This window comes from Piliocolobus tephrosceles, chromosome 16, assembly GCF_002776525.5.
Source record: "Piliocolobus tephrosceles isolate RC106 chromosome 16, ASM277652v3, whole genome shotgun sequence".
Taxonomy (NCBI): Eukaryota; Metazoa; Chordata; class Mammalia; order Primates; family Cercopithecidae; genus Piliocolobus; species Piliocolobus tephrosceles.
Window position 1 is genome coordinate 54,294,626 of NC_045449.1, and position 23,521 is coordinate 54,318,146.

The 23,521-nt window shown below is 52.2% G+C and overlaps 2 protein-coding genes across 11 annotated transcripts in view; one reads left to right on the top strand and one right to left on the bottom strand.

Moving 5' to 3' along the window:
- Nucleotides 1-12,177, top strand: part of WNT9B (Wnt family member 9B) — a 34,984-nt gene extending 22,807 nt beyond the window's left edge. The window contains exons 3-5 of one of the 2 annotated variants that reach the window (XM_023195065.3): nt 273-538; nt 1,692-2,000; nt 10,464-12,177. In XM_023195065.3, coding sequence (XP_023050833.1) covers nt 273-538; nt 1,692-2,000; nt 10,464-10,544 — 656 coding nt within the window. In that variant the 3' untranslated portion in view covers nt 10,545-12,177. Of the gene's footprint in view, nt 1-272; nt 539-1,691; nt 5,996-10,463 lie in introns of those variants that run through there. The other variant, XM_023195064.2, reaches the window with a different exon arrangement.
- LOC111525784 (leucine-rich repeat-containing protein 37A3-like) overlaps nt 1-23,521 on the bottom strand; it is a 510,962-nt gene that overhangs the window by 174,425 nt on the left and 313,016 nt on the right. The gene's annotated exons all lie outside the window — the stretch shown is intronic.

The window sequence follows — 23,521 nt, forward strand, 5'->3', positions numbered from 1 at the left end:
TGGCGTCCTAAAGTGCTGGGATTAGAGGCACGAGCCACTGCGCCCAGCCTGGAAGTTCCATTTAAATGGCAACTTGCAGTCAGAGTTTAAGGGGCAGTTGACAGGGAGACCCACCCGGAGCTGTGTCCTCAAGCCACATTCCCTTGTCCTGTCCATTATGGCGCTGCCACCACCACCTCCCGCCCTCAGCGGGTGGCAGGCAGCCTCTAAGCTTCCTCCTTTCCTCTCTTCCCCCCTTCCTCCCTCCCTATACCCCTGGGTGCCCGATCCAGGCTTCAAAGAGACAGCTTTCCTGTATGCGGTGTCCTCTGCCGCCCTGACCCACACCCTGGCCCGGGCCTGCAGCGCTGGGCGCATGGAGCGCTGCACCTGTGATGACTCTCCGGGGCTGGAGAGCCGGCAGGCCTGGCAGTGGGGCGTGTGTGGTGACAACCTCAAGTACAGCACCAAGTTTCTGAGCAACTTCCTGGGGTCCAAGAGAGGAAACAAGGACCTGCGGGCACGGGCAGACGCCCACAACACCCACGTGGGCATCAAGGTGAGTATGTCCCCGGCTGCCCACAGTGCCTTCCCACCAGGGTGCAGAGCCGGGGAGCAAGGCTTGAAGAAGGCTAGCACCCCACCCCCCAAAACAGATGAAGAGCCATGAACTTCATGAAGGCAGGATGAACTTCACGTCTTCAACCAACATTCCCTTGGCATCTACTCTGGGCCATGACTGGTGCCAGGGACACAGCGGAAATAGGGAAGGGTCATGAGTGTCATCGGTGGGAGCAGTGGTCAGCAGTGGGAGCCAGGCTTAGGACTAGGTCTTGGTGAAGCAGGGAGATGTTTGGAGAGGGGTCTCCATTCCAAGGACTGGGCCTTCCTGGAGGTCCTAGAAGCCAACATTGTTTGATAACCTCCATCTAGAGCAACCCCGCTTCTCCTCTATTTTATGGGTGGGAAGATGGAAGTGGCCCAGAGAAGGGAAGGGGCTGAGGTACACAGTAGTGGGAGGCCTGGAGGGTGAAAAGTATCTGGTCTATTGAGGCGAGGAGGCTGGGAGATGCCAGTGCTTTAGCTGTTTACGAGATTAAGTTCTGAGTTGTCATCACTGAGTTGTGAACCAGGGCTGCTGTGTTCAATCACTGCTTTGGTGTAAACCGGGGCCGCTGTGTTCAGTCACTGAGTTGGTGTGAACCGGGACCACTATGTTTAATCACTGAGCTGGTGTGAACCGGGGCCACTGCGTTCAAGTACTGAGCTGGTGTGAACCGGCGCTGGTGTGAACCGGCGCCGCTGTGTTCAGTCACTGAGTTGGTGTGAACTGGCACCGCTGTGTTCAGTCACTGAGTTGGTGTGAACTGGGCTGCTGTGTTCAGTTGCATAAGTGGTCTATTCCACAAGAACTCCAGGCCAAGGGGAGGAGCTGGGACTGAGACCTGGCCCACTCTGTTGTCACCAAGACATGCACATTGGCACAGTACAGGGCTGTCTCTGCCGAGGGGAAGGGAGTCTTTCACTATTAATAGTTTGCACGAAGGTGCCTCATGGCTAGCTTGGGTTCTCTCTTTCCCTCTCATGGGAACCTTCCTCTGTCTCTTTCCCATTCTCCTGCCGCTGCCCTGCTGGGGTTGGTGCTCTGGGGGCAGGCTCTGGCTGCTGGGCCCAGGCCTCTGACCACGCCTCTGTTCTGCCTCCCCCCACAGGCTGTAAAGAGTGGCCTCAGGACGACGTGTAAGTGCCACGGCGTGTCAGGCTCCTGTGCCGTGCGCACCTGCTGGAAGCAGCTCTCCCCGTTCCGTGAGACGGGCCAAGTGCTGAAACTGCGCTATGACTCGGCTGTCAAGGTGTCCAGTGCCACCAATGAGGCCTTGGGCCGCCTAGAGCTGTGGGCCCCTTCCAGGCAGGGCAGCCCCACCAAAGGCCTGGCCCCGAGGTCTGGGGACCTGGTCTACATGGAGGACTCGCCCAGCTTCTGCCGGCCCAGCAAGTACTCGCCTGGCACAGCAGGTAGGGTGTGCTCCCGGGAGGCCAGCTGCAGCAGCCTGTGCTGCGGGCGGGGCTATGACACCCAGAGCCGCCTGGTGGCCTTCTCCTGCCACTGCCAGGTGCAGTGGTGCTGCTATGTGGAGTGCCAGCAATGTGTGCAGGAGGAGCTTGTGTACACCTGCAAGCACTAGGCCTACTGCCCAGCAAGCCAGTCTGCACTGCCAGGACCTCCCGTGGCACCCTTCCAGCTGCCCAGCCAAACTGCTGGGCAGGCAGTCATCACATACATGCATAAACCAGCATGTGCGCCAATGCACACAAGTGTGCCACTCACCACCATTCCTTGGCCAGCCTTTTGCCTCTCTTGATACTCAACAAAGAGAAGCAAAGCCTCATCCCTGAACCCAAGCATCGCCAACCTTGTTGAGGACTTGGAGAGGAAGGCAGAGTGAGAAAGATGTGGAGGGAAATAAGGGAGACCAAGAGCACACCAGGACTGAAGTTTTGGAGGAGACAGAGGGCCTATTCCATCTTGCTTCCTGGGATGAATGGCTTGGCTTGGAGCCAGCAGGTTCTTGGAAGGTGAACTGCTGGGCTGGGAATGCCAAGGCAGGCAGTGCCAGCTGGAAGTGAAGGTGGGATCCTGGCTGGGATGGGCCAGTTGGGTCCTGTGGCCCTGCTCATGTGCAGTGAGCTCCAGGTGTCACACACCTCCACCACTCCCCTGGTTTTGCTGTGCCAGAGATGGGGAGAAAGCCCAAGCGGTAGAAGCCATCCATTCAGAGAAAGGAGAGCTTTCTGCGCTTGAGTGAACCCAAGTGAGATCTGTGCCCTGGAGCCCTGTGTCCTTGTTTTGGCTTTTCAAATACGCCTCCCTTGAGGCCTTATTCTTGTCTCGAGAGCTGGGTTATGCACACTCACCCAGCTGTGCTCAAAATGACCACCAGTGCAGGTAAGACAGGTGGGAGAACCAGTCACCAAGGCGAGACTCAGTGACCTGAGGTTGAACAGGGAGACAGTGGCCCCTCCCTGTGTTCCCTCCTGGTCAAAGGAATCTTTACTCCCAGCCCAGAGGAGGACGGCGACAGCTTCCTGGTGCCTGGCAGTGACGTGGCGAGCTCAGTTTCTCAGCTGGCTCGAGACAGCTTTGGTGACTTCCTGTGGCTGGGGCCTGCCTGGTCTGTGATGCCCCCACACCAGCTGAGTTCACAGTACTGAAGACCAGCAGGCTCAGGAGCTATGACTTGAAGTTACATTTCTATTCTTATGACTGCTTATCTAATTAAGGCTTTTGCCCTGGCTGGGGTTATAGGTGCTTGAGTCCTTGCTAAGCCTGGCTCCTGGAGTGCCTAATGGCCTCTCACTTCGCCCTCACCTTGGCTCTTACTTGAGGAGACGTGACTTTGATAATTTCCTCAGATCCTGTGGACATTTTCAGCAACACCTGCCAAGGCCCTCTGTGAAAGGAGGAGAGACTGGCACCTCCGCACAGGCACACATGGATGCACAGCCCCTGAACCAAACTGGGGGCTCCTGTTGCACACGCCTCTCTGGTTCAGGATGAAGACCTTGCAGGGGTCACCTTGCTGGAGGCATTCCAGACTTCCCCAGAGTGGGGCCCGATGCCAGCCAGGAGGAGGTGACTTCTTTCGGGAAGCCCTTGGCCACTTTGCTGGCCTTGCCACGCCCCTCTGTCAGCTTCCTTTCTCCCTAAACCTGGAATTGCTGACCCTTCACCGACACAGGAAACTTCAGAATCAGCTGAATGCTCAGAAACCTCTCCTGTGCCAGCTCCAGGACAAAGACCCACTCCCTGGGCCCCGGCCAACTCCCTGAGACCTCCAAGGGCGAGGAGGAGCTGCCCAGTCTCCAGTGGATCCGGGCAGTCTGGTGGATGCTGGAAGGATTTTTGACTGCAGAGGCTCAGCTGAGAAGCCAAACTGACCTGCGCCCATCTCATTAAAATGACATTGCTGACCCAAGCACCTGGCCCACACCTTGGCAGAAGAAAAACGGGGAGAGGGCTGGTTTTCTTGTTTCTTCCACTTTCCCACAGCATGGAGAGACTTTCTCTGCCTTCCCAATCCATCTTGCTCCTCTGAGACCCCAACTCTGCCTCCACCCAGGCTCAGTGCTGGGCATAAGGCAGCAGGGACCTCACTGGCAGAACAGGGGGCCTGGGAGCAACTTGGGGGCCAGAGCACCCTGATCCACCAACACGCCACCCACATTCTGACTTCATGACTGGCAGTGCCAGGGTCGCGGGAGAGCAAAGGGCAGGCTCTAAGCCATCTAGGCAGTGGCTGGCTGCTAACATGGACACCCCAAGTCAATGGCACAGTGCAGGTTCGGAGGCCCCCTTGGCTTGTGGGGTCTTCTCTGTCTGTCTCTCTCCCTCTTTTCTCCTTCCTTGCTCTCATCCCCTTCTTTTCCAGTTACCCCTAAAGACCCATCTCTGCCCTCTTGGGGCCCCTGGGGACTAGAGTGACCACTGACCCCTCATTCTACAGCTTTAAGGGAAATGCTCACAGGGTATTTTTGTCTACCTCAAATATATAGTTTTTAGAGCAAAGGAGTATAATTTATATAGCTAAGATATATGAGAAAGTATTTATATTATTTATATAGTTGCTGCATTTCATGGACAGCACAGGTGGGGTTTGTGTGTTTTCCCAGAAACCCTCTGGGGAGATACAGCCTGACCTGACCGGGTCCCCCACCGAGCAGGAGGCCAAGTGGCTGGGAAGGAGGTCGAGCCATGTGTCCCATGACTGGGTCTGTCTCGGATCTGGTGAGCACGTGTTCCCTCTGTGATGAGCCCTGGTGGGCTCCATCCAGACACTCCTTGTGATGTTTTTATAGATTTTCTGCTCTTCTGGGTCAAGGCCCCCTTCTTCTGCTCTGGCAAAAGTATCTTGCTCATAATAATAATGACAACTAGAATGCCCACACCTGGCATTTGTAAAGCACTTTGCTGTTCAGAAACAAAAACTTTTACCCTTTCGTCTCACTTGATTTCTCCATTATCTCTGCGAGGTAGGTGGGGCCACATTACTGTGGCCATTTTGTAGATGAGGCCCAGAGACGGAGAGCTGTGCTCAAAGTCACAATGAAGAGACTTGTTCGGTGAATATTTACTGAACATCTCCATAGACCCGGCGCTATGGGCTGACTTCTCTGAGCCCAGGAGTCCCGAAGCCTGGATACCACTGTGAGCCCAAGAACTCAGGGAAGCAGTTCCTTCCCCAGCTGTGATCCCGGCCTTTCGGATCTGGATGGCATGTTGGCACTTCCTCCAAGTGGAGTCCCATGTCTCAGGGGCTGAGGCTGCCTGAGAAGGCTGGAGAGACCAGAACCCCACGGAGGCCACTCCAAGGGGTCCTTCTGCCCACATCGCCCAAGAAGGTTGGGCTACACCACCGGGCCCCTCCCAACCTACAGATGAATTGTGTTTGCTCTCATTTGTGTTTTGCTTGTAAAAATTCGTTGTTTTCCACTGGATTTCTGGCTGCTTTAGCAAAAGTCAGCTGCGCTGGCAGACTGGGCCTGCATTTCCTCCTGGCCACAGGCAGCTAGAGCGAGGGAGTCTGTTGGCCAGGATGCCCCGAGTGCCCCCATCGCTCATGGATGCTCCTGCCTGCCTCTCAAGAGCACATAGTCCTGTCCCCTGGTCTAGATAAGCCCAGCTTTCCTGGTACCCTTCATCACTGGCAGACAGACAGCCCCGTGCCAACCCTGGAGATTACTTGCTTTCGAACCTTTCCTTTCTCAAAAACCATGAACTTCCAATGCTTTTTGTCTCAGGACACTTTAGAATAACAATGGAAACCATCACTTATTGAGCGCCCCTTATGTCCATTTATTCAACCAACGATTATTTCGGGATCTCTTATTGAGTGCCAGGCAGCATCCCGGGTGCTTGGTACAGCAAGGAACAGGACCAAGTCTCTGCCTCATGGGGCTGACATCCTAGTGGGTGAGAAAGACAATAAACCAATAAATGACATGCCAGTTATTTGCATTGACTTTGTCTCAATTTATTGCAATAACTTGGCACACTGGGCATGTTCCCTGTAATGGATGAGGAAATGGAGGTTGTGAGATGAGAAGCCTCCTCGTTGCAACTGGCAGGCAGCGGGGCCAGGATTGGAACACAGATCTCCCAGCCTCCAAAGTATGAGATTTTTCCTCTGTGTACTAGTATAGGTCGGGCAGGGATGGATCGCCCCATTTTATGGATTCTGGGTAAACTGAGGCCTAGAAGAAGGAAGTAACCCATCTTGGATTACACACCAACTCAGACCAGAGCCTGGGTCCTTCCTGGAGGTGATAAGCGTTTCTGGAGCTCTCATGCTATGGCAAGCAGCGTGGGTCAGGGTGGGGTGGGATGAAGCCAAGCAGGGGCCTTCAGGGACCTACAGTCTAACAGGAGAAATGGGAAGCACAGCCATGCAGTGGTTTGGGTCATTTACACATGAACCCTGTGTCCCATTTCTGGCCACAGTGCCTTCCCAACATGCTTTGGGAGGCCTCACCCATCAGGATCCTCCTGGGGGTCTGATGGGAGAGGAGGCCTCTTTCTGAGTCAAGCACAGCAGAGTGTGCCTGTCTCCTGGCTCAGGCCTGCCCCGCCCCAGTTCTTCAGCCCTGCTGGGGTCCACATTGCCTTACCTGGGCTCCCCAGGGTGGAAGGCAGTCCAGCCCTGCAGGGGCCTACATTTCCACTAGCATCCCTGTCCTAACATGCTTCTTCTACCCAGTGTTCCTGGGCCCGGAGACCAGCTGGCTCTGAGTAATGACAGACATGTCCACATGCAGCAGCAGGCTCCAGTTTATCAAGGGATTTCTCATCTGTTTCCTCTCTTAAATCTCAAAAGGTGGACACCCTTCTTCTTTTTTTACAGATAGGGGAATTGAGACACAAAAGGGTTAAGTGACTTACCAGAGGCTACATTGCTAGCAAGTGGATCCAGGCCTTTGGCCTCCAAACCCCATATTCTTTCTACCATACACCATCCTCACCTCCTCTTGTCCCCATCTGAGCCTTACCTTGTTCCTACTTGTAAACTGGTTCCCAAACAGGCCCGCAGACCTCTCCACCTCCAGCTGCTCAGTGCCACCATCTTCCAGGAGAACCAGGGCTTGTGCAGACAATCACTAGGTGGGTACCCTACCCACAATATCCCCCTCCTTTAAAAACAGCCACATGTGCTATCTCTCTTTGCATATGCAATATCTATCTTGTTGAATCATTTATTTGTGAGACCTTTGCAGACACCAAGACACTTACATACTTTATCATGTATCTCCTAAGGACAAGAACATTCTCCAACAGAACCACAAGGCCATCACCACATCTAAGAGATGTAACATTGACACAAATTATCTACTACATAGTCCACATTCACACTTCCCCAATTGTCTCTCAAAATGTCCTTTATAACATTATTTTCTGGCCAGGTGCAGTTCATATCCATAATCCCAGCGGTTGGAGAGGCCGAGGCAGGAAGATCACTTGAGCCCAGGAGTTTGAGGCTATAGTGAGCTATGATTGCACTACTGCCTTCCAGCCTGAGCGACAGAGCGAGACCCTGTCTCTAAAAAATTAAAATTATTTTAAAACATGTTTTCCTGGCCCAGGATCTACTCAAGAATTAGGCAATACACATTGTTGTTGTGTCTCTCCACCTCCCTGTCATCTAGAATAGTCCCCTGCTTTCTTTGCTTTCATAGTAGTGATAGTTTGAAGAGTTCAGGCTGCATGTCTCATAGAACACTTCTTAACTGAGATTTGCCTGATCGTTTCCTTATACTTGGATTCAGGTTAAACATTTTGGTAAGAAGCTGCTTGAGTGATGTGTATCCTATTCTGTGCATGCTGTTAGGAGCCACAGGATGTTTCACTCTTGTTGCCCAGGCTGGAGTGCAGTGGCGCAATCTCGGCTCACTGCTCACTGCAACCTCCACCTCCTGGGTTCAAGCGATTCTCCTGCCTCAGCCTCTAGAGTAGCTGGGATTACAGGCTCACCCATGATGGGGATGGGGACATTCTGGAGGAGAGGCACTGGGGGGAAGCATCCTATATGCCTGCCCCACCTTCCCCATTTCTTTCCCATTCTTGGCTTCACCCCATCTCTCACCAGTTCCTTCTTGCAACCGATCATGCAGCAGACACCGATTGGTGGCCTACGGTGCACGAGGCACATGACGGGGTCCTAGACGCCATGGTAATGAGACTAGGTCCAGCCTTCAGGGAGGTCCCAGACAAGGGGAGAGACAAGCAAATAGATGGCTGACATGCACGGTGTCCAGAACTCCAGTAGCTGGCTCTGTGCAGGCTCCACTCCACACAGGCACTACTGTGCAGGCCATTTCCTCACATTCCCCTCTGGGCAACCCCAGAGGTCCCCAGGGGTCCATACAACCATGATCCCCATTTTTTTTTTGAGATGGAGTCTCCCTCTGTCTCCCAGGCTGGAGTGCAGTGGCATGATCTCGGCTCACTGCAAGCTCTGCCTCCTGGGTTCACGTCATTCTCCTGCCTCAGCCTCCCAAGTAGCTGGGACCACAGGTGCCCACCACCACGCCCGGCTAATTTTGTTTTTGTATTTTTAGTAGAGACAGGGTTTCACCGTGTTAGCCAGGATGGTCTTGATCTCCTGACCTCATGATCCGCCCACCTCGGCCTCCCAAAGTGCTGGGATTACAGGCATGAGCCACTATGCCTAGTATTGTTTTGTTGTTGTTGTTGTTGTTGTTTTTGCTTTTTTGAGATGGAGTCTTGCTTTTGTCACTCAGGCTGGAGTGCAGTGGCACGATCTTGGCTCACTACAACCTCCGCCTCCCGGGTTCAAGCGATTCTCCTGCCTCAGCCTCTAGAGTAGCTGGGATTACAGGCGACTGCCACCACGACCGGCCTTATTTTTGTATTTTTAGTAGAGACGGGGTTTCACTATGTTGGCCAGGCTGGTCTCGAACTCCCGACCTCAGGTGATCAACCCACCTTAGCCTTCCAAAGTGCTGGGATTACAGGTATGAGCCACTGCACCTGGCCTATGATCCCCATTTTATAGATGAGGAAACTAAAGCTCAGAGGGGCTCCCTTGCCACTCAATAAGTAGCAGGGCGGGAAATGAAACAGCTTCGTCACTGTCTCTTCCAGGGAGTGCAGGGCATGGCCTGGGGACAGACAGAAGGGGTATGAGGGAGTTGCAAGGATTCAGGGTGACTGGTGGCATCTTCTAATCCTGCTGCTTGGTCCTCCTTGTCTTCTCCTCGCTCTCTTTCTCCCCACCCTGCATACCTGTGGAGAGGAGGCTGATGCCTCTTGCGCGTCTTATCCCCCCACTCCCATCCCTCCTCAAGTCCCCAGGGGCTGTGGGGCCCACATTCCTCACTGGCTCTCTTGGGCCCATTAGTGTGTTTACGCTGGAGCTGTCTCAGGGGAGCTGAGCCCCTACCCCTGCCCCACTGTCCTGCCGCCACGGAGAGTGGGCAGTGGAGTGGTGGAGGCCCGGCAGAGGCGCGGGAGAACCTGACTCCGCGTCCGAATTCCTGCCCCCACGTCTCAACAAGTCCAGGGTGGCCAGAAGCCTGGGGAGCAACGATAGCCCCCCGGGACCCCCACCTCTTCCCATACAGCCCCTCCAGAGCCTGACAGGCTCTAATCTCAGCTGTCTTCATGCAGCCAGCCCTCCAAGCCCGGGGTCACCTGACGCCGACACATTTTAATTCAGAAGCTGATTTCTGCTTGTTGGCAACATGTCATTTCTGAAATTGCTTTCTCTGCCCAGAGGCGGGAGATGTCAGAGCTGTGCAGGTGTTGCAGTGGTGCCGCCCCCGCCCCACACCCAGCCCCCTCCCCAAGTTCAGGAAGGATTAAGGGGTGTGAGGGGGCACACAGGAGATCCTCAAGCTCTGCTTCTCATGTTTCCCCAAGGGCTGGGGGCCAGGGATGGGGGACGCCTGGAATGGCCTCTGCTTTCCTTTCCAGCCTGATGACAGAGGCCCAGGGTTTGGTAAATGGAGTTGCTGCTCTGCAGGTACTGACAACAGCCACAGTAGTTGTTTTGCGCAGGCTTCATACAGGTACCAAGTGCTCTGCAGAGTGCCTCTCACGTGCACTGTTGTATTTGAATCTTATGACAACCCTCCAATTTGGTGTCATCCCTCCTTTGCAGCTGAGAAAACTGGGGCTCAGAGAGGTTAGATCACTTACCTGAGGTCACACAGCAAGTATGTGGCAGGGCCAGCGTTCAGACCCAGTGAGGGCAACAGCTGGACTGGGATTGGGAGATCTGGGAAGGGAGAGGCCGTGGAGCTGGGAGGACTATGGCCTGGCTTCTATATTTGCTTCCTGACTTGGTTCAAATATCTCCAGTGAAATTTGTGAACTCCCCCAACTTCCCAACTCCTGCAACCCATCAACTCTTTTATATTTCCTTGGCTTTTTATTTTAGATGAAGTCTTGTTCTTGTTGCGCAGGCTAGAGTGCAGTGGCAAGATCTCGGCTCACCGCGACTTCCACCTCCCAGATTCGAGCGATTCTCCTGTCTCAGCCGCCTGAGTAGCTGGGATTAGAGGCATGTGCCACCACACCTGGCTAATTTTGTATTTTCGGCTAATTTTATATTTTTAGTAGAGATGGGGTTTCTCCATGTTGGTCAGGCTGGTCTCGAACTCCTGACCTCAGGTGATCCGCCTGCCTCGGCCTCCCAAAGTGCCGGTGTGATTACCGGTGTGAGCCACTGCGCCTGGCCGGCATTTTTTTTTTTTTTTTTTTTCTGAGACAGAGTCTCACTCTGTCACCCAAGCTGGAGTGTACTGGCGTGATCTCTGCTCACTGCCACCTCCACCTCCCAGGTTCAAGCGACTCTCTTTGCTCAGCCTCCCAAGTAACTGGGACTACAGGTGTGCACCACCACGCCCAGCTAATTTTTGTATTTTCAGTAGAGACGGATTTTCACCATGTTGGCCAGGCTGGTCTCAAATTCCTGGTCTCAAGTGAACCGCCGGCCTCAGCCTCCCAGGGGTGCTGGGATTACAGGTGTGAGCCACCGTGCCCGGCCGCCTTAGCATGTTGTGTATGTCTTGAGTGACAGCCATCTGTCAATATTGGCATCCTTTGTTTTATTGGATGAATGAATGAACAAATGAATTTATAAATCTTGTTCTCCATATCGTTTACCCATCCTTATTTCCCTCACTGGCAGTGTCCTGCCATAGCAGGATTCCTGATGTAGCTGGCACCACATCCCTCCCTGACACACGGGCTCCTTATTTCCCATGCTACCTACCCTTTTCTCTTCTCCCTTTCCTTCCCTTCATTCCCCCTGGCTTCCCCTTCCCAACTCTCAGAATCCCTGGCTGCCTTAACCACAAGAACAAAGCTGTGCAGAAGGCTGAACCTGGAGCTTCTGCAAGACGAGGCGGGAAATGAGCTAACCCAGCTGGAAAGCAGCGTGCTGGTCGCTGGGAGAGATGGTGCTTGGGCCAACCCACCCTCCCCAAGGTGGTCCCCCCGTCTCAGCTCCAACCGCTTCCCCACATGGACTTCTTTCTCTCCCTCCAGCACTTCAGAGGACGCACAGCTGTGTGTACTTGACCCTGGGCCTGGGCTAGTGCTGGGGACATAGCCAGTCTGGCTGATATGGAGCCCAGGACAGAAAGCTGTCCTCACCCACTTCATGCACTAGCTGTGTTGGTAATAAGCATTAACTTTATCCCATTTACTGCAGGCATAAACCTATATCAACTGGTGGGGGTGGAGGTTAAACTAAAGAAGACATCAAAGATGCATAGAACTATTGGGCCCCTTCCAATTATTAAGTAAGATTTGTAGGAGGCCATCAGTTTGTACTGTGCTCCTGTAATGGACCCAACAGACCAGACAAATATGGAGTCACTCATGCTAAATGCAATTAACTTAGGAGTATACTCCTAAGTTGCAAAAAGTTGTAACAAATCTCTGAGTTTTGGGGCAGTTACAGCAGCTGAGCATTTGTCAATGTAGGTGGCCAAGTGATTCAATCAAGGATGCTGAGCTATAACCAGTTAAGCTGTATCTACATCTCACTTCTGTTTTCTGTCCATAAATACTGCCTGATCATGTTGCTGGTTGGAGTTCTTTGAATGTGCTGTGGTTCAGAGAGCTGCCCAATTCTAGAATCATGAATAAAAGCCAATTAAGATCTTTAAACAAAATTTGTTGTCATTTTGTCTCTTGACACCATTTTACAGGTGGGCAAAGTGAGGCCAGGTGAGCAACAGCATCTGTTTTTTGTTGTTGTTGTTGTTGTTGTTTGTTTTTTGTTTTTCGTGTTTTGTTTTTGAGAGTCTCACTCTGTCGCCCAGGTTGGAGTGCAGTGGTGCGATCTCAGCTCACTGCAAACTCCATCTCCTGGGTTCAAGCAATTATCCTGCCTCAGACTCCCGAGTAGCTGGGGTTACAGGCATGCACCACTATACCTGGCTAATTTTTGTGTTTTAGTAGAGATGGGGTTTCACCATGTTGCCCAGGCTGGTCTCGAACTCCTGGGCTCAAGCGATCCACCTGCTTTGGCCTCCCAAAGAGCTGTGATTACAGACATGAGCCACGGCGCCCAGCCAGCAATAACATCCTTAACACAAAGTTGAAGTCGTGGTAAAATGAGGTCAGGATTGGGCAGGCACCAATGGGACTTTGGGAGGATAGCATTGCTCTATTTCCTGATAATTAATGAAGGATACTATTTATGTTCCCATTTAAAAATAAGCCTGAAAAATTGAAATCAGGATCCATTTCACAGAGGATGGTCAAATGTCCAAGAAGAAGGGACAGGTGGCCATTAAAATTCAGATAAACAGAGTCCCCAGTGAGCACCGTCTTGGGAGTTAGAACTAAGCAGGCAAAGTCACCTTTCTTCTCTGAGCCTCATTCATTAAAAAAAAAAAAATCTCTATATAGATATCTTTCTATAGAAATCTCTCAGAGAATGCCAGGTGTCGTGGTTCAAGCCTGTAATCCCAACACTTTGGGAGGCTGAGGCAGGTGGATCATCTGAGGTCAGGAGTTCGAGACCAGCTTGGCCAACATGGTGAACCCCCCCATCTCTACTAAATACAAAAAATTAGCCGGGCATGGTAGCATATGCCTGTAATACCAGACACTTGGGAGGCTGAGGCAGGAGAATCACTTGAACCCAGGAGGTAAAGGTTGCAGTGAACCAAGATCACCCCACTGCACTCCAGCCTGGGCGACAGAGTGAGACTCCCTCTCCCCAAAAAAAAAAAAAAAGAAAGAAAGAAATCTCTCAAAGAGATAGATAACACACGTAGCACTCCTACTACGTGCCAGCCACTGTGCTGGACCCCAGGGATGAAGCAATTAGTGAGACAGGCAGAGTCCCTGCTCTTAAAGCACAGAAGACAGATAAACAAGTCATCATTATTCAATGTGATGAAACTGACAACCCTACTCACCCTGGGCAGCCAAACTCAGTGGCTGGGAACTGGAGATAGGGAGAGCAGGGAGACTTTTTACTCCATTTCTTGTTGCTTTTGAATTCTGAACCATGTGAATGTATTCTTGATCCAAAATAAATAAAAATAAAATGTGATGAGTTTTCACAAGTGGGACGTAGAGTATGCTTATGGGAACATCAGCAGGGAGAAGGGATACTTAACTGGCCTAGGGGATGTCAGAGACAGCTTCCCAGAGAAGTGAGAGCCTAGCTACAGCCTAAATCTTAGGGAGGTATGGGTCAGGTGGGGAGTTGAAGGGAGAGGGATGCAGGTGTCAGTGGGAGTTTATGGTGCTGGGTGACAAACGCTAACCTTGCAGGTCACTGGGAGGATTAAAAGTGTCCCCAGAAAGTGCCTGACACACAGGATGTGCTTACTGTATGGTAGCTATTATTATTCCTCAATTATGGTTGCTGTCATTGACAGAGGCTAGGGAGAGGGGACCCTAAGGCTGCCACTGACTCTACTGATATATTCCTGGGCCTCTGAAAGGCCCTTGGTGACGGGAACTCCTAACACTGCTGCTGCATTTTACAGTTTACACTAATCCAATCCTGGGTATAGGAGGGCAGAGAGAAGTTTGAAGCTCAGGGTGGTCCAGTGAGGGGGATTCTTGGCTCTTCTAGAATCAGCTCCCTGTCAAGCACAGGACCAAAACAACCCCACACTGTCTGGTTTCTCATCTTATGTCACAGACCAAGAAATTTCCCCATTTCTAGGAAGACCAAGAAATTTCCCCATGCCAGACCCAAGGCAGCAGCATACTGTTCATAGCAATGAAAACCAGTGTTTCCAAGCGCCACCAATGCACCTGGTGCTGTGCAAAATGCTTTACTTGGATTTGATTAAATCCTTGACCTCACAACAACCCTACCAAGAGCAAGCTACGGTAATCACTACCCCCATTTTACAGATGAAGAAACTGAGGCATGTAAAGGTTAAGTAACCTGCCTGAGGTCACATTGTCACGCTTTGACTCCAGGCGCCTCTTAGCCCCTTCCTGACCCTAAAGCAGAGCTCTCATATCTAAAACGTCCTCTGCTTGCCTGCTCAGCTCTTCCCTGCAGCAGGAAGAGAATCATTTCTCCTGATTCTGCCCAGCCTACTAAGTACAACTCAACCTTTATTCGTGTCCTAGACTTAGAACCCATGGTGGCATCAATAAGATTTTGAAAATCTGATTTCCAGGTGGGGCAGATGGTCAGGAGTTGACTATATCTAGATGAAGGATGGGGAGGGAATGAACCACTCGCCCAGAGATGTCCCCTTCAGAATCAGGACCTCTGGGTGTGACTGCCTTAGCCAGGCAGGAAGTGCCTCCCTGGGCGTGGCAGGGGTGGCTCAGCACGTCTGACCCTCGGAGAGCTGTGGGGCCAGCTAACAACAGGCAAGCAGAGCTGGAGACCAAGTCCCCTCTGTCCTTTCTTGGAAGAACATGGAAGTCATGTATGAACCCATAGCTTCATCATGGCCTTAGTGGAGACCAGCCAGCTGTCAGGGATCGTGGCCATCAGCCCCCGCTGGGATAAATGGACTTCTGAGTCCTAAAAAGCTAATTAAGACCTCTGGCTTCTGTGTTCTTGGTCCCCCGTCATCCATACCTGTGCTGTGATTATTAGAGTATGCCTTTTCTTCCCGCCCAACCCTGGATGGAGGGGTCCACACAGCCCTCCCTCACCCTCCTCGCCACAGACCCCAAGCACTTGTTCATTCTGAAGGTGTCAGTTGCATTTCATGGACTCCTAAGTGGGACCTTTGACTTTTGACCTCTAGAGGACAGAAGGCATCTTCTACTAGCAACCAGACCTCAGCCTTGCACACAGGACTGACATTCTTTATCGATGGACCTCTCCATGCCTTTATTTCTATATCATCTGTAAAACGAGGATCGAGATACTAACACCTACATCGCAAGGATCACAGTCGTTAATACAAATGCTTAGAACAGTGCCTGGCACATGGTCAGCTCTAAATAAGCGTTCTCTGCGATTACTACCATTACCGTAAATATTATCCTAAGTGGCCCCTCCCATGTCACCAGTTCAGCCCGGCCTGCATCTCCACCCCTGAGGCTCTGTCTCATTCTTGGGTCTGCTCTATGTCTTTTTGTCCCTCGTCCCTCCTCCTCCTTGCTCCTCTTCCCTCTCTGCCAGTCTCCCGCTGCTCCTGCAGTCTTGTGCCGACTAATCATGCTGCTGTCAGTTCAGATTAGAGCCCATTACGTTCCTTCATCTCAGCTTAAAATTTTTGTGGTTTCCCAACTCTGCCTAAAGTGCTCCATGAGGGACAAGGGCTGCCCAGCTGGAGGGTGCTTCAGGAGGAAGAATTCGGGTCTGTGAGTTCCCTGGTGGGCTTTCCTGCCAATTCGAGAAGAGGCTGGGTGGTGGGGAGTGGGCAAAGGGGAGCAGTTCCTCCTGGGCTTTCATCAGGAGCTCAGTCCCCGAGACCAGGGAGTAGAAAGTCTTGGCATCCCAGCATCACTGCCACGGGGTAGACTCATACTGGTGTCGTGTGACAGCACTGCTCTGGGACCACATTTTGGTCACTCCATTTGAGAATTCCCAGGGCTGTGAAATTTTGCAACTGACAGACTCCTCGCAAAACCACTGTGCTCAGCCCTTGAACTGGGGTCTATCTCCTTCAGCCACAGGCATGGCCTCTCTTTGGGATGGCATTGTCCATAGTAACCCTTGGACCTTGTCACAAGCTTCCTTCCAAAGGCCCAAGCTCCAAGGATCTCACTGACCATAGGGTCCCTCAGGAACCCTGGGCAAGGCTCTCAGGAAGAGACAAAAGCAGGAGCAAGAGGCATGGGCGGGGGTTGGATGCAAGGAAGGAAGGAAGCCAAGAACCACCCGTTTTAATGTTCATGTTCAGTGGGCCTGGCATTGAGCCAGGACTTTGCCAGCCTCATCCTATTTAATTTCCATGACAGCCCCCGAGGTAGGTGCACCTATCACCACTTGACAGTTGAGGAAACTGAGGCACAGAGAAATGAAGGGTCCTTGCCTGAGGGCCTTGCCAGAGGCTGGAAAGGGGAAGAGTAGGATTTTGAATTCAGGTTGCAAAGCACCTGATGGGGAGAAACAGGAGGGGGACCCCTGGCAGCCTCAGGGCTCTCTGGCTAGTCCCAGCCTCTGGAAAATTTGGTCCAGACCCTGAAATTCTGTGTCTGGGTCTTCCCTGTCCTGTGACTTGGGTATTACGTGTTAATAATCCTATTTAACCTTTGTGTAGCACATTCCTGTTTACAAAGCGTCTTCTGTGGCCGTTCTTTTTGAGCCTCACCATAGCCCACAGGGCAGGCAGGGGTGCCTTATCGTCCCCTTTTGCAGATGAGCAAACTGAGGCTCAGAGAGACGAAGCCTCTTGCCAAGGTCACAGATGGGAGATGACTCAGCCAGAACCCAAAGTAAGGTCGCCAGGGCCCAGCTGTGCAGTGAGGACACCACACTCTGACCTCTTTGATGGATGGTAGGCATTCACCACACCATCTGCAGCGTCCTCAGTTGGGCCAAGAGCTGAGAGGCTTCCATGGGGTACCCAGCCAGGGGCTCTCATGTGGGACCCTCAAACCTTCCCCCTTCCAAGGCTATCAGTTCAGCTGCGAGGATGTCAGTTTGTCTGTACAGAACACCAGGGAGAAAATGATCACTGCCATGAAATGCCTCCCGTTCCACCCGACCTGACAGCCTTCCAGCCAGAAACATCCTTGCATGTGGCCCAGTCTCATCCTCCTGCTAGGTCTGGTCCTTCTTTATCCTCTGACCAGAGGACTTCCCTCTGAAGGGGCTTCAGGAACCCCGGAATTTTCTTGGCTCCAAACTAAATGGTCTGTGTTTCTAGTGAATGTTAATGGCAGTCCTTAGAGTTTCCAAGTTCCTCCTTTTACTCTTCTTTTCTTTTCTTTTTCTTTCTTTCTTTTTTTTTTTTTTTTTTTTTTTTTGAGACGGAGTCTAGCTCTGTCGCCCAGGCTGGAGTGCAGTGGCCGGATCTCAGCTCACTGCAAGCTCCGCCTCCCGGGTTCACGCCATTCTCCTGCTTCAGCCTCCCGAGTAGCTGGGACTACAGGCGCCCACCACCTCGCCAGGCTAGTTTTTTGTATTTTTTCAGTAGAGATGGGGTTTCACCGTGTTAGCCAGGATAGTCTCGATCTCCTGACCTCGTGATCCGCCCGTCTCGGCCTCCCAAGGTGCTGGGATTACAGGCTTGAGCCACCGCGCCCGGCCTCTTTTTTTGTTTTAAATGGAGTCTTGCTCTGTCACTCAGCCTGGAGTGTAGTGGTGCAATCTCGGCTCAGTGCAACCTCCACCTCCTGGGTTCATGTGATTCTCCTGCCTCAGCTCTGGAGTAGCTGGAATTACAGGCGCATGCCATCACGTCCAGCTAATTTTTGTATTTTTAGTAGAGAGGGGGTTTCACCATTTTGGCCAGACTGGTCTCGAACTCCTGACCTCAAGTGATCCACCTGCCTCAGCCTCCTCAAGTGCTGAGATTACAGGCGTGAACCACTGTGCTGGCCTCCTCCCTTTACCCTTGGTGGCTGGAAATGTCACACCCCTGCCTAAAAACCCCAGGTAAGTCCCTCAGCTCTTCCCCACCATCCAGCCCACCTTCCCAGACCCACACCTCCAATGCCCCTCAAGGTACACCACAGCCCCATTCCCTGAGCCGAATCACTTGTCTGAATGCCGATTACATGTTCCCTGCTCTGTGCCTTTGTATATGCCAGTCCTACTGACAATGACTTTCCTGCCTTTGTCCATCCAACTCACTGTTGCTCAGCCTTGAAGACTCAAGCTGTAGAAAATGTCCAATCTCTCCCCTGAATCACTTCCTCTTCTGAGCTTCCACCATCAGACTGTTTTTCCCTTTATGCCTGCACTAGCCTTGTAGGTGTCTGTCCATCTGTCCATCTCTTTCTCTCCCCACACTGGACTGTGAGCTTTCTATGAGCAAAAAGTGGCTCTCAGCCACCTCGATTCCTGAAAAAATTCTTGCCGTTCTTTCTTTCCTTCCTCCTGTCTGTCCTCTCTCCTTCAATAAATATTTAGACAGTCCTGCAAAGTGCCAGGCCAGGCACTGTGGGCTCAGGGATGGACAAAAAAAGAAGACATGATCCTAGTTTTCACAGATGTTCAATCTAGTGGCTGATGTACATCATCAAATATACATACAATTGATCAAAAGATTCATCACCACTGTGTAAGTGTCTGTTGAAGAACTACAGAGTGCTGGCTTATGCAGTCCAGGGCTACCTGACCCTTCTTTTTCTTTCTTTCTTTTTTTTTTTTTTTGTTGAGGTGGAGTCTCACTCTGTTGCCCAGTCTGGAGTGCAGTGGCATGATCTTGGCTCAATGCAACCTCTGCTTCCCAGGTTCAAGAATTCTTGTGGCTCAGCCTCCTGAGTAGCTGGGAGCGCACCACCATGCCTGGCTAATTTTTGTATTGTTAGTAGAGTTGGCTTTTCACCATGTTGGCCGGAATGTTCTCAAACTTCTGACCTCAAGTGATCTACCTGCCTTGGCCTCCCAAAGTGCTAGGATTACAGATATGAGCCCCGTTGCTTGGCTACCTGAACTTTCTTAAGAAATACCTGGTTCTGAGGAGTAGGTTCCTGTATTCAAATCTTTCATAGCAATCCAGCATCATGTTGGCTGGCCTCTCAGACACTGGCCACTGTAGTTTCAGCTTGAGGTCCTTTAGGGACTTCTGATCCTTTTTGTCTATCTTTGCTCAAACTCATTTATTCTCATGTGGCCAGTGTAGCTACAGCTTGGGGTTCTTTATGGACCTCAGACCCTTTTTATCTGTTTTTGTCCAGACTCTTTCATTCTCCCAGCCAGGCATTTATGGGGCTCTCCTAGAGCAGTCTAGCCCAGAGCCTTTTGGGTGGAGGGTATCTGCCTATGGGACAGTGTATATGAGCAGAGTAGGGGAGGCCAGGACCCCCTTGACTTGAGTATCTACATGTCACCTGTGGAATCTCCTCACCATGGGGAGATGTAAGAACAGCCATCGAGTTCCAAGCTGAGGTTGGAATCCTGAAAACAACAAACTGGAAGGCCGTGGCTTCTAGAGGCATCTAGAAAGATTGCAAGTGTTGGCAAGAGAAAGAAGCAGAGTCCAATTAATTCTCCTGAGCTAGGGCAGAGCCCGTGAAGAGCTAAGGTAGCCAGGGGCTGAGGATCCCTGTTGGGGCCAGAGAGTGGATGTCATGCTTCAAGTGGGCGTGGAGGTGTGTTGGTGGACATCTTCATCAAGACACAAACAATGATGCTGCGCACGGTGGGGTTAGCACAGCTAGCTCACCCGTGGCTTGGTTTGTAACTCCAGACCAGGATACTCATCCTCTATATGCAGCCAGTGAATTTGCCCCCAAGATTTAGAGAATGCCTACTGTGACTGCTTAGGTGCCACCCTGATCACAGCCAACAAACACCCATGAAACACCTCGGACATCCAAAACACTGTTGGGTTGTGATGGTGTAACAAAGTCATCCTGGTCTTGTTCTGAGCTAGTTGCCCTGTTCTTTAATCTCAATACCTTAGGTATAAAGGCCGGTGCTGAAGATGCTGCCGAGTCCTCGATGGACTTGCAGCCTCACGGGACTAACTTCACAGTGGGCAACATGATTGACTGAGTCCCTTTCCTTCTCTGGGCCTTGGGTTCTTGCTCTGTAATAACAAGGCGGATCGGCCTACCCGACCTTGGGTTTTGCCAGGCCTCATAAGATTCCAATGTAGGTTTACACAAAAGGTCACTGCGTGATGTGCAGGGGTCATTAAGTCCCCCAAGACAGGTGCCAGGAAACCTACCAATTGGATAATTAGGCTTGCCCCGACCCTTCAGCCCTTGAGGGAGCAGAGGTGGACTCCAGCTGCCCTCCCCATGGGGCGGAAGTGCCGGCACTGCGGGGGTCCCCTGGTGGAATGTGGCTGTGGTGGGTGCTGGGACAGAGGGCTTGGCTGACAGATCTAAGGCTGCCGCCTGCCACCAGGTCTCCGTGGGGCTGCCTGCCGGCCCCCCTCCTGTGGAATGACGAGTTCACTCCCCCCACCTGGTGTTTAATCTTTAATGCAGTCCCAGCTGCCCTCGGGCAGGACCCATCAACCCACCCGCTCTGATAAAAGCGATAATTAGCTCTTTTTCAACTTTTCACTTCTCCCCCTTCTACTCTGATGTGTGAGCATTGGGAGGATTCCAGCTAATGGGCCTGCCCACAGCCAATTCCCGGGCCGTGCAGGCCGGAATGCACGGGGTCATTATCGGAGCCTCCCGGGCAGGGGCCTGTGCTCGAGACGTGCTCGCCTGCCCGCTCTGGGGCATCCCAGCCACTGGAGAGCCAGCCGGGTCTCGGCAGAGCAGACCTGCCCAGACAGGTCGGATCCCACCTTCCTTGGTAGTGGCCCCTGCTCGCACGGCAGCAGAGACCACAGGAAGGTGGCCTTAGGCCCTTGCAGCGCCCAGCTGAGAGGACACAGGGCCATCCGTCCCCAGGCATCGCCCTGCTCCCAGGGCAGACAGCCCAGCCTGGGTTCAGCCACCGGTCAGTGCAGAGGCTGCTGGCTGGGATCCCCCACCCCGGCCCCACAAGTGACTTATCATAACTAACTTGTACACGGAGCCTTACGAAGTGCTTCCAGTTCTGATATAGCTGCAGCCCAAGGCTTAACCAGGCAGGCTCAGGAGCTGGGCGGTCAGAGTCAAATCCTAACTTCCCCATTTGTGTTACGAGGATGGAACCTCCCTGTGCCACAGCTCTCTTACCTGTGAGGTGGGGACAGTGGCTGTGGTGCCTACCACGGAGGCTGAAAATTGAGATGATGCAGTGAAGTGCTTGACACAGTGCCTGGCCTGTCTGAACATTCTGTCCCCACCATTTTCACTATTTGGTTCTCTCAATAGGCCTCTAGATAATTGCTGTTACCCTGTCTTGCAGAGGTTCCGAAAGATTGTGCCTGGGAATTTCCCAGGTTTTATTTTCTTATTGATAATTGACTTGACCAGTCCTCACAGCAACGTTGCATGGCAGGTCCTGTTACTCCCATCTTGCAGAGAAGCAGCTTCCCCACAGCTCTGTGCTGGTATATGGTAGGTGCAGAAATATTTTCTGCTGCTCCAAGAACCTTGCCTTGTTTGGAACCATCTGCTGCTGGGCAAGCCCCTGGTCCTACTGCAGGTGCCTGAGGATCCAGGAGATGAGTGGGGGCAGGGCCTGATCTGAGCTTGAGGGGCGGGAACTTGGTGCTGGGCAGGGTCTTGAAGGGGAAGCTGGTGGGGGTAGAGGAGGTTCCATCTGGGAATTAAGAAAGACCAAGGCCAGGCCAGGCGCGGTGGCTCACGCCTGTAATCCCAGCACTTTGGGAGGCCAAGGAGGACAGATCATGAGGTCAGGAGATCGAGACCATCCTGGCTAACATGGTGAAACCCTGTCTCTACTAAAAAAAAACAAAACAAACAAACAAACAAAAACAAAAAACAAAAAAAATTAGCTGGGCCTGGTGGCAGATGCCTGCAATCCCAGCTACCCAGGAGGCTGAGGCAGCAGAATCGCTTGAACCCGGGAGGTGGAGGTTGCGGCGAGCCAAGATTGCGCCATCGCACTCCAGCCTGGGCGACAGAGTGAGACTCTCTCTCAAAATAAAAAAAGAAAGAAAGAAGGAAAGAAAGAAAGACCAAGGCCAGGCACTGTGTCAGCTCATGCCTGTAATCCCAGAACTTTGGGAGGCTGAGACACGATGATCGCTTGAGCCCAGGAGTTTGGGACCAGCCTAGGTGACAAAGTGAGAGACCCTGTCTCAAACAAACACATTTGAAAAAGACCAAGGTTAGCGCACAGGTCATGAACTCGTCAAGCTCTGTCATGGTCACTCTCAAGGCAAAGTGACAGCTTGGCCATGCCTATTTCCCTCCATTCGCAGCTATGTGCTGCTTTCTAATGACGTTCTTCCCACCACAAGGCAGTCCTTGCCACTCACTGTCCCCTATTCCTTCTGGATTCCAGTGCCCAAGCAGGAGGGGAGTGTGTGGGGAGAAGGTCACACAGCATGGGCCTGGGCCCCTGAGGGCATCTAGGGCTGGACACCCCCTACCAGAGTCCAGGCCAAAAGAAGTCCCCAAGTCAACACTATTGGGTCTTACTAGGGCTTTGCAGCTTCAAGTCAAATGCTATAGACGGTGACTCTCCCATAGGTTCCTGAGGGGACTACAGAAGACCCACAAGCTAGTGGGTGTGCCCCTGGAGGTCACTAGATAAGCAGAAAGAGAAGAACTTCAGAAGAGAAAGAACCTGCTGCAACTGCTCGAGTACCAGGAATGTTTGCGCAGCTGCTCAGCAGCACGAGGCCGACTCTGGCTCGGCTACTCTTCCTTTCTTTCTGACCAGCTGCGCCCAATGCCTACAGGCTTGAGACCTAGTTTCAGAAGGCGGCCAGCACCTGGAACTGTGGAGCCTCCATCAGTAATGCCCAGGAACACCAGCACCCAGATTTCCCAGGGCTAACAAAGTCTAGGGCCACTGTCTCCAATAGTCATTAACAGGACCATCAATGCCTAGAACCCGAGGCTACCATTAGCCAAGATCACCTTCCCCTAGGACTGTTGACATCTGGAACCGCTTGGACCACAGGACATAGGACCTAGAACCCTGGAGAAGCCCACCCAGGGTTGCCATAAACTAGAACTCTAAGGCACCATGAGCCAGTGTTGGGGGCCATAGAGTCACTGACGTGGAGTCCATCCTTGGACTCACACTGGATTGAGAAACTTCCTGGGGGGGCAGTGATCGTGCTTGATGAATGGCTTTTCTTTTGCAGGCTCTGGGTGCACCTTGTTTTATTTTATTTTTTTTTTTTTTTTTTTTTATTTTTGTAGAGATGGAGTCTCACCATCATGTTGCCTAGGCTGGTCTCGAATTCCTGGGCTCAAGCAATCCTCCTACCCCAGCTTCCCCAAGTGCTGGGATTGTCGGTATGAGCCACCATGCTGGCCACCTTTCTTTATTGACTCTGCTCCATAACAAAACATCATGGAGACTCCTGA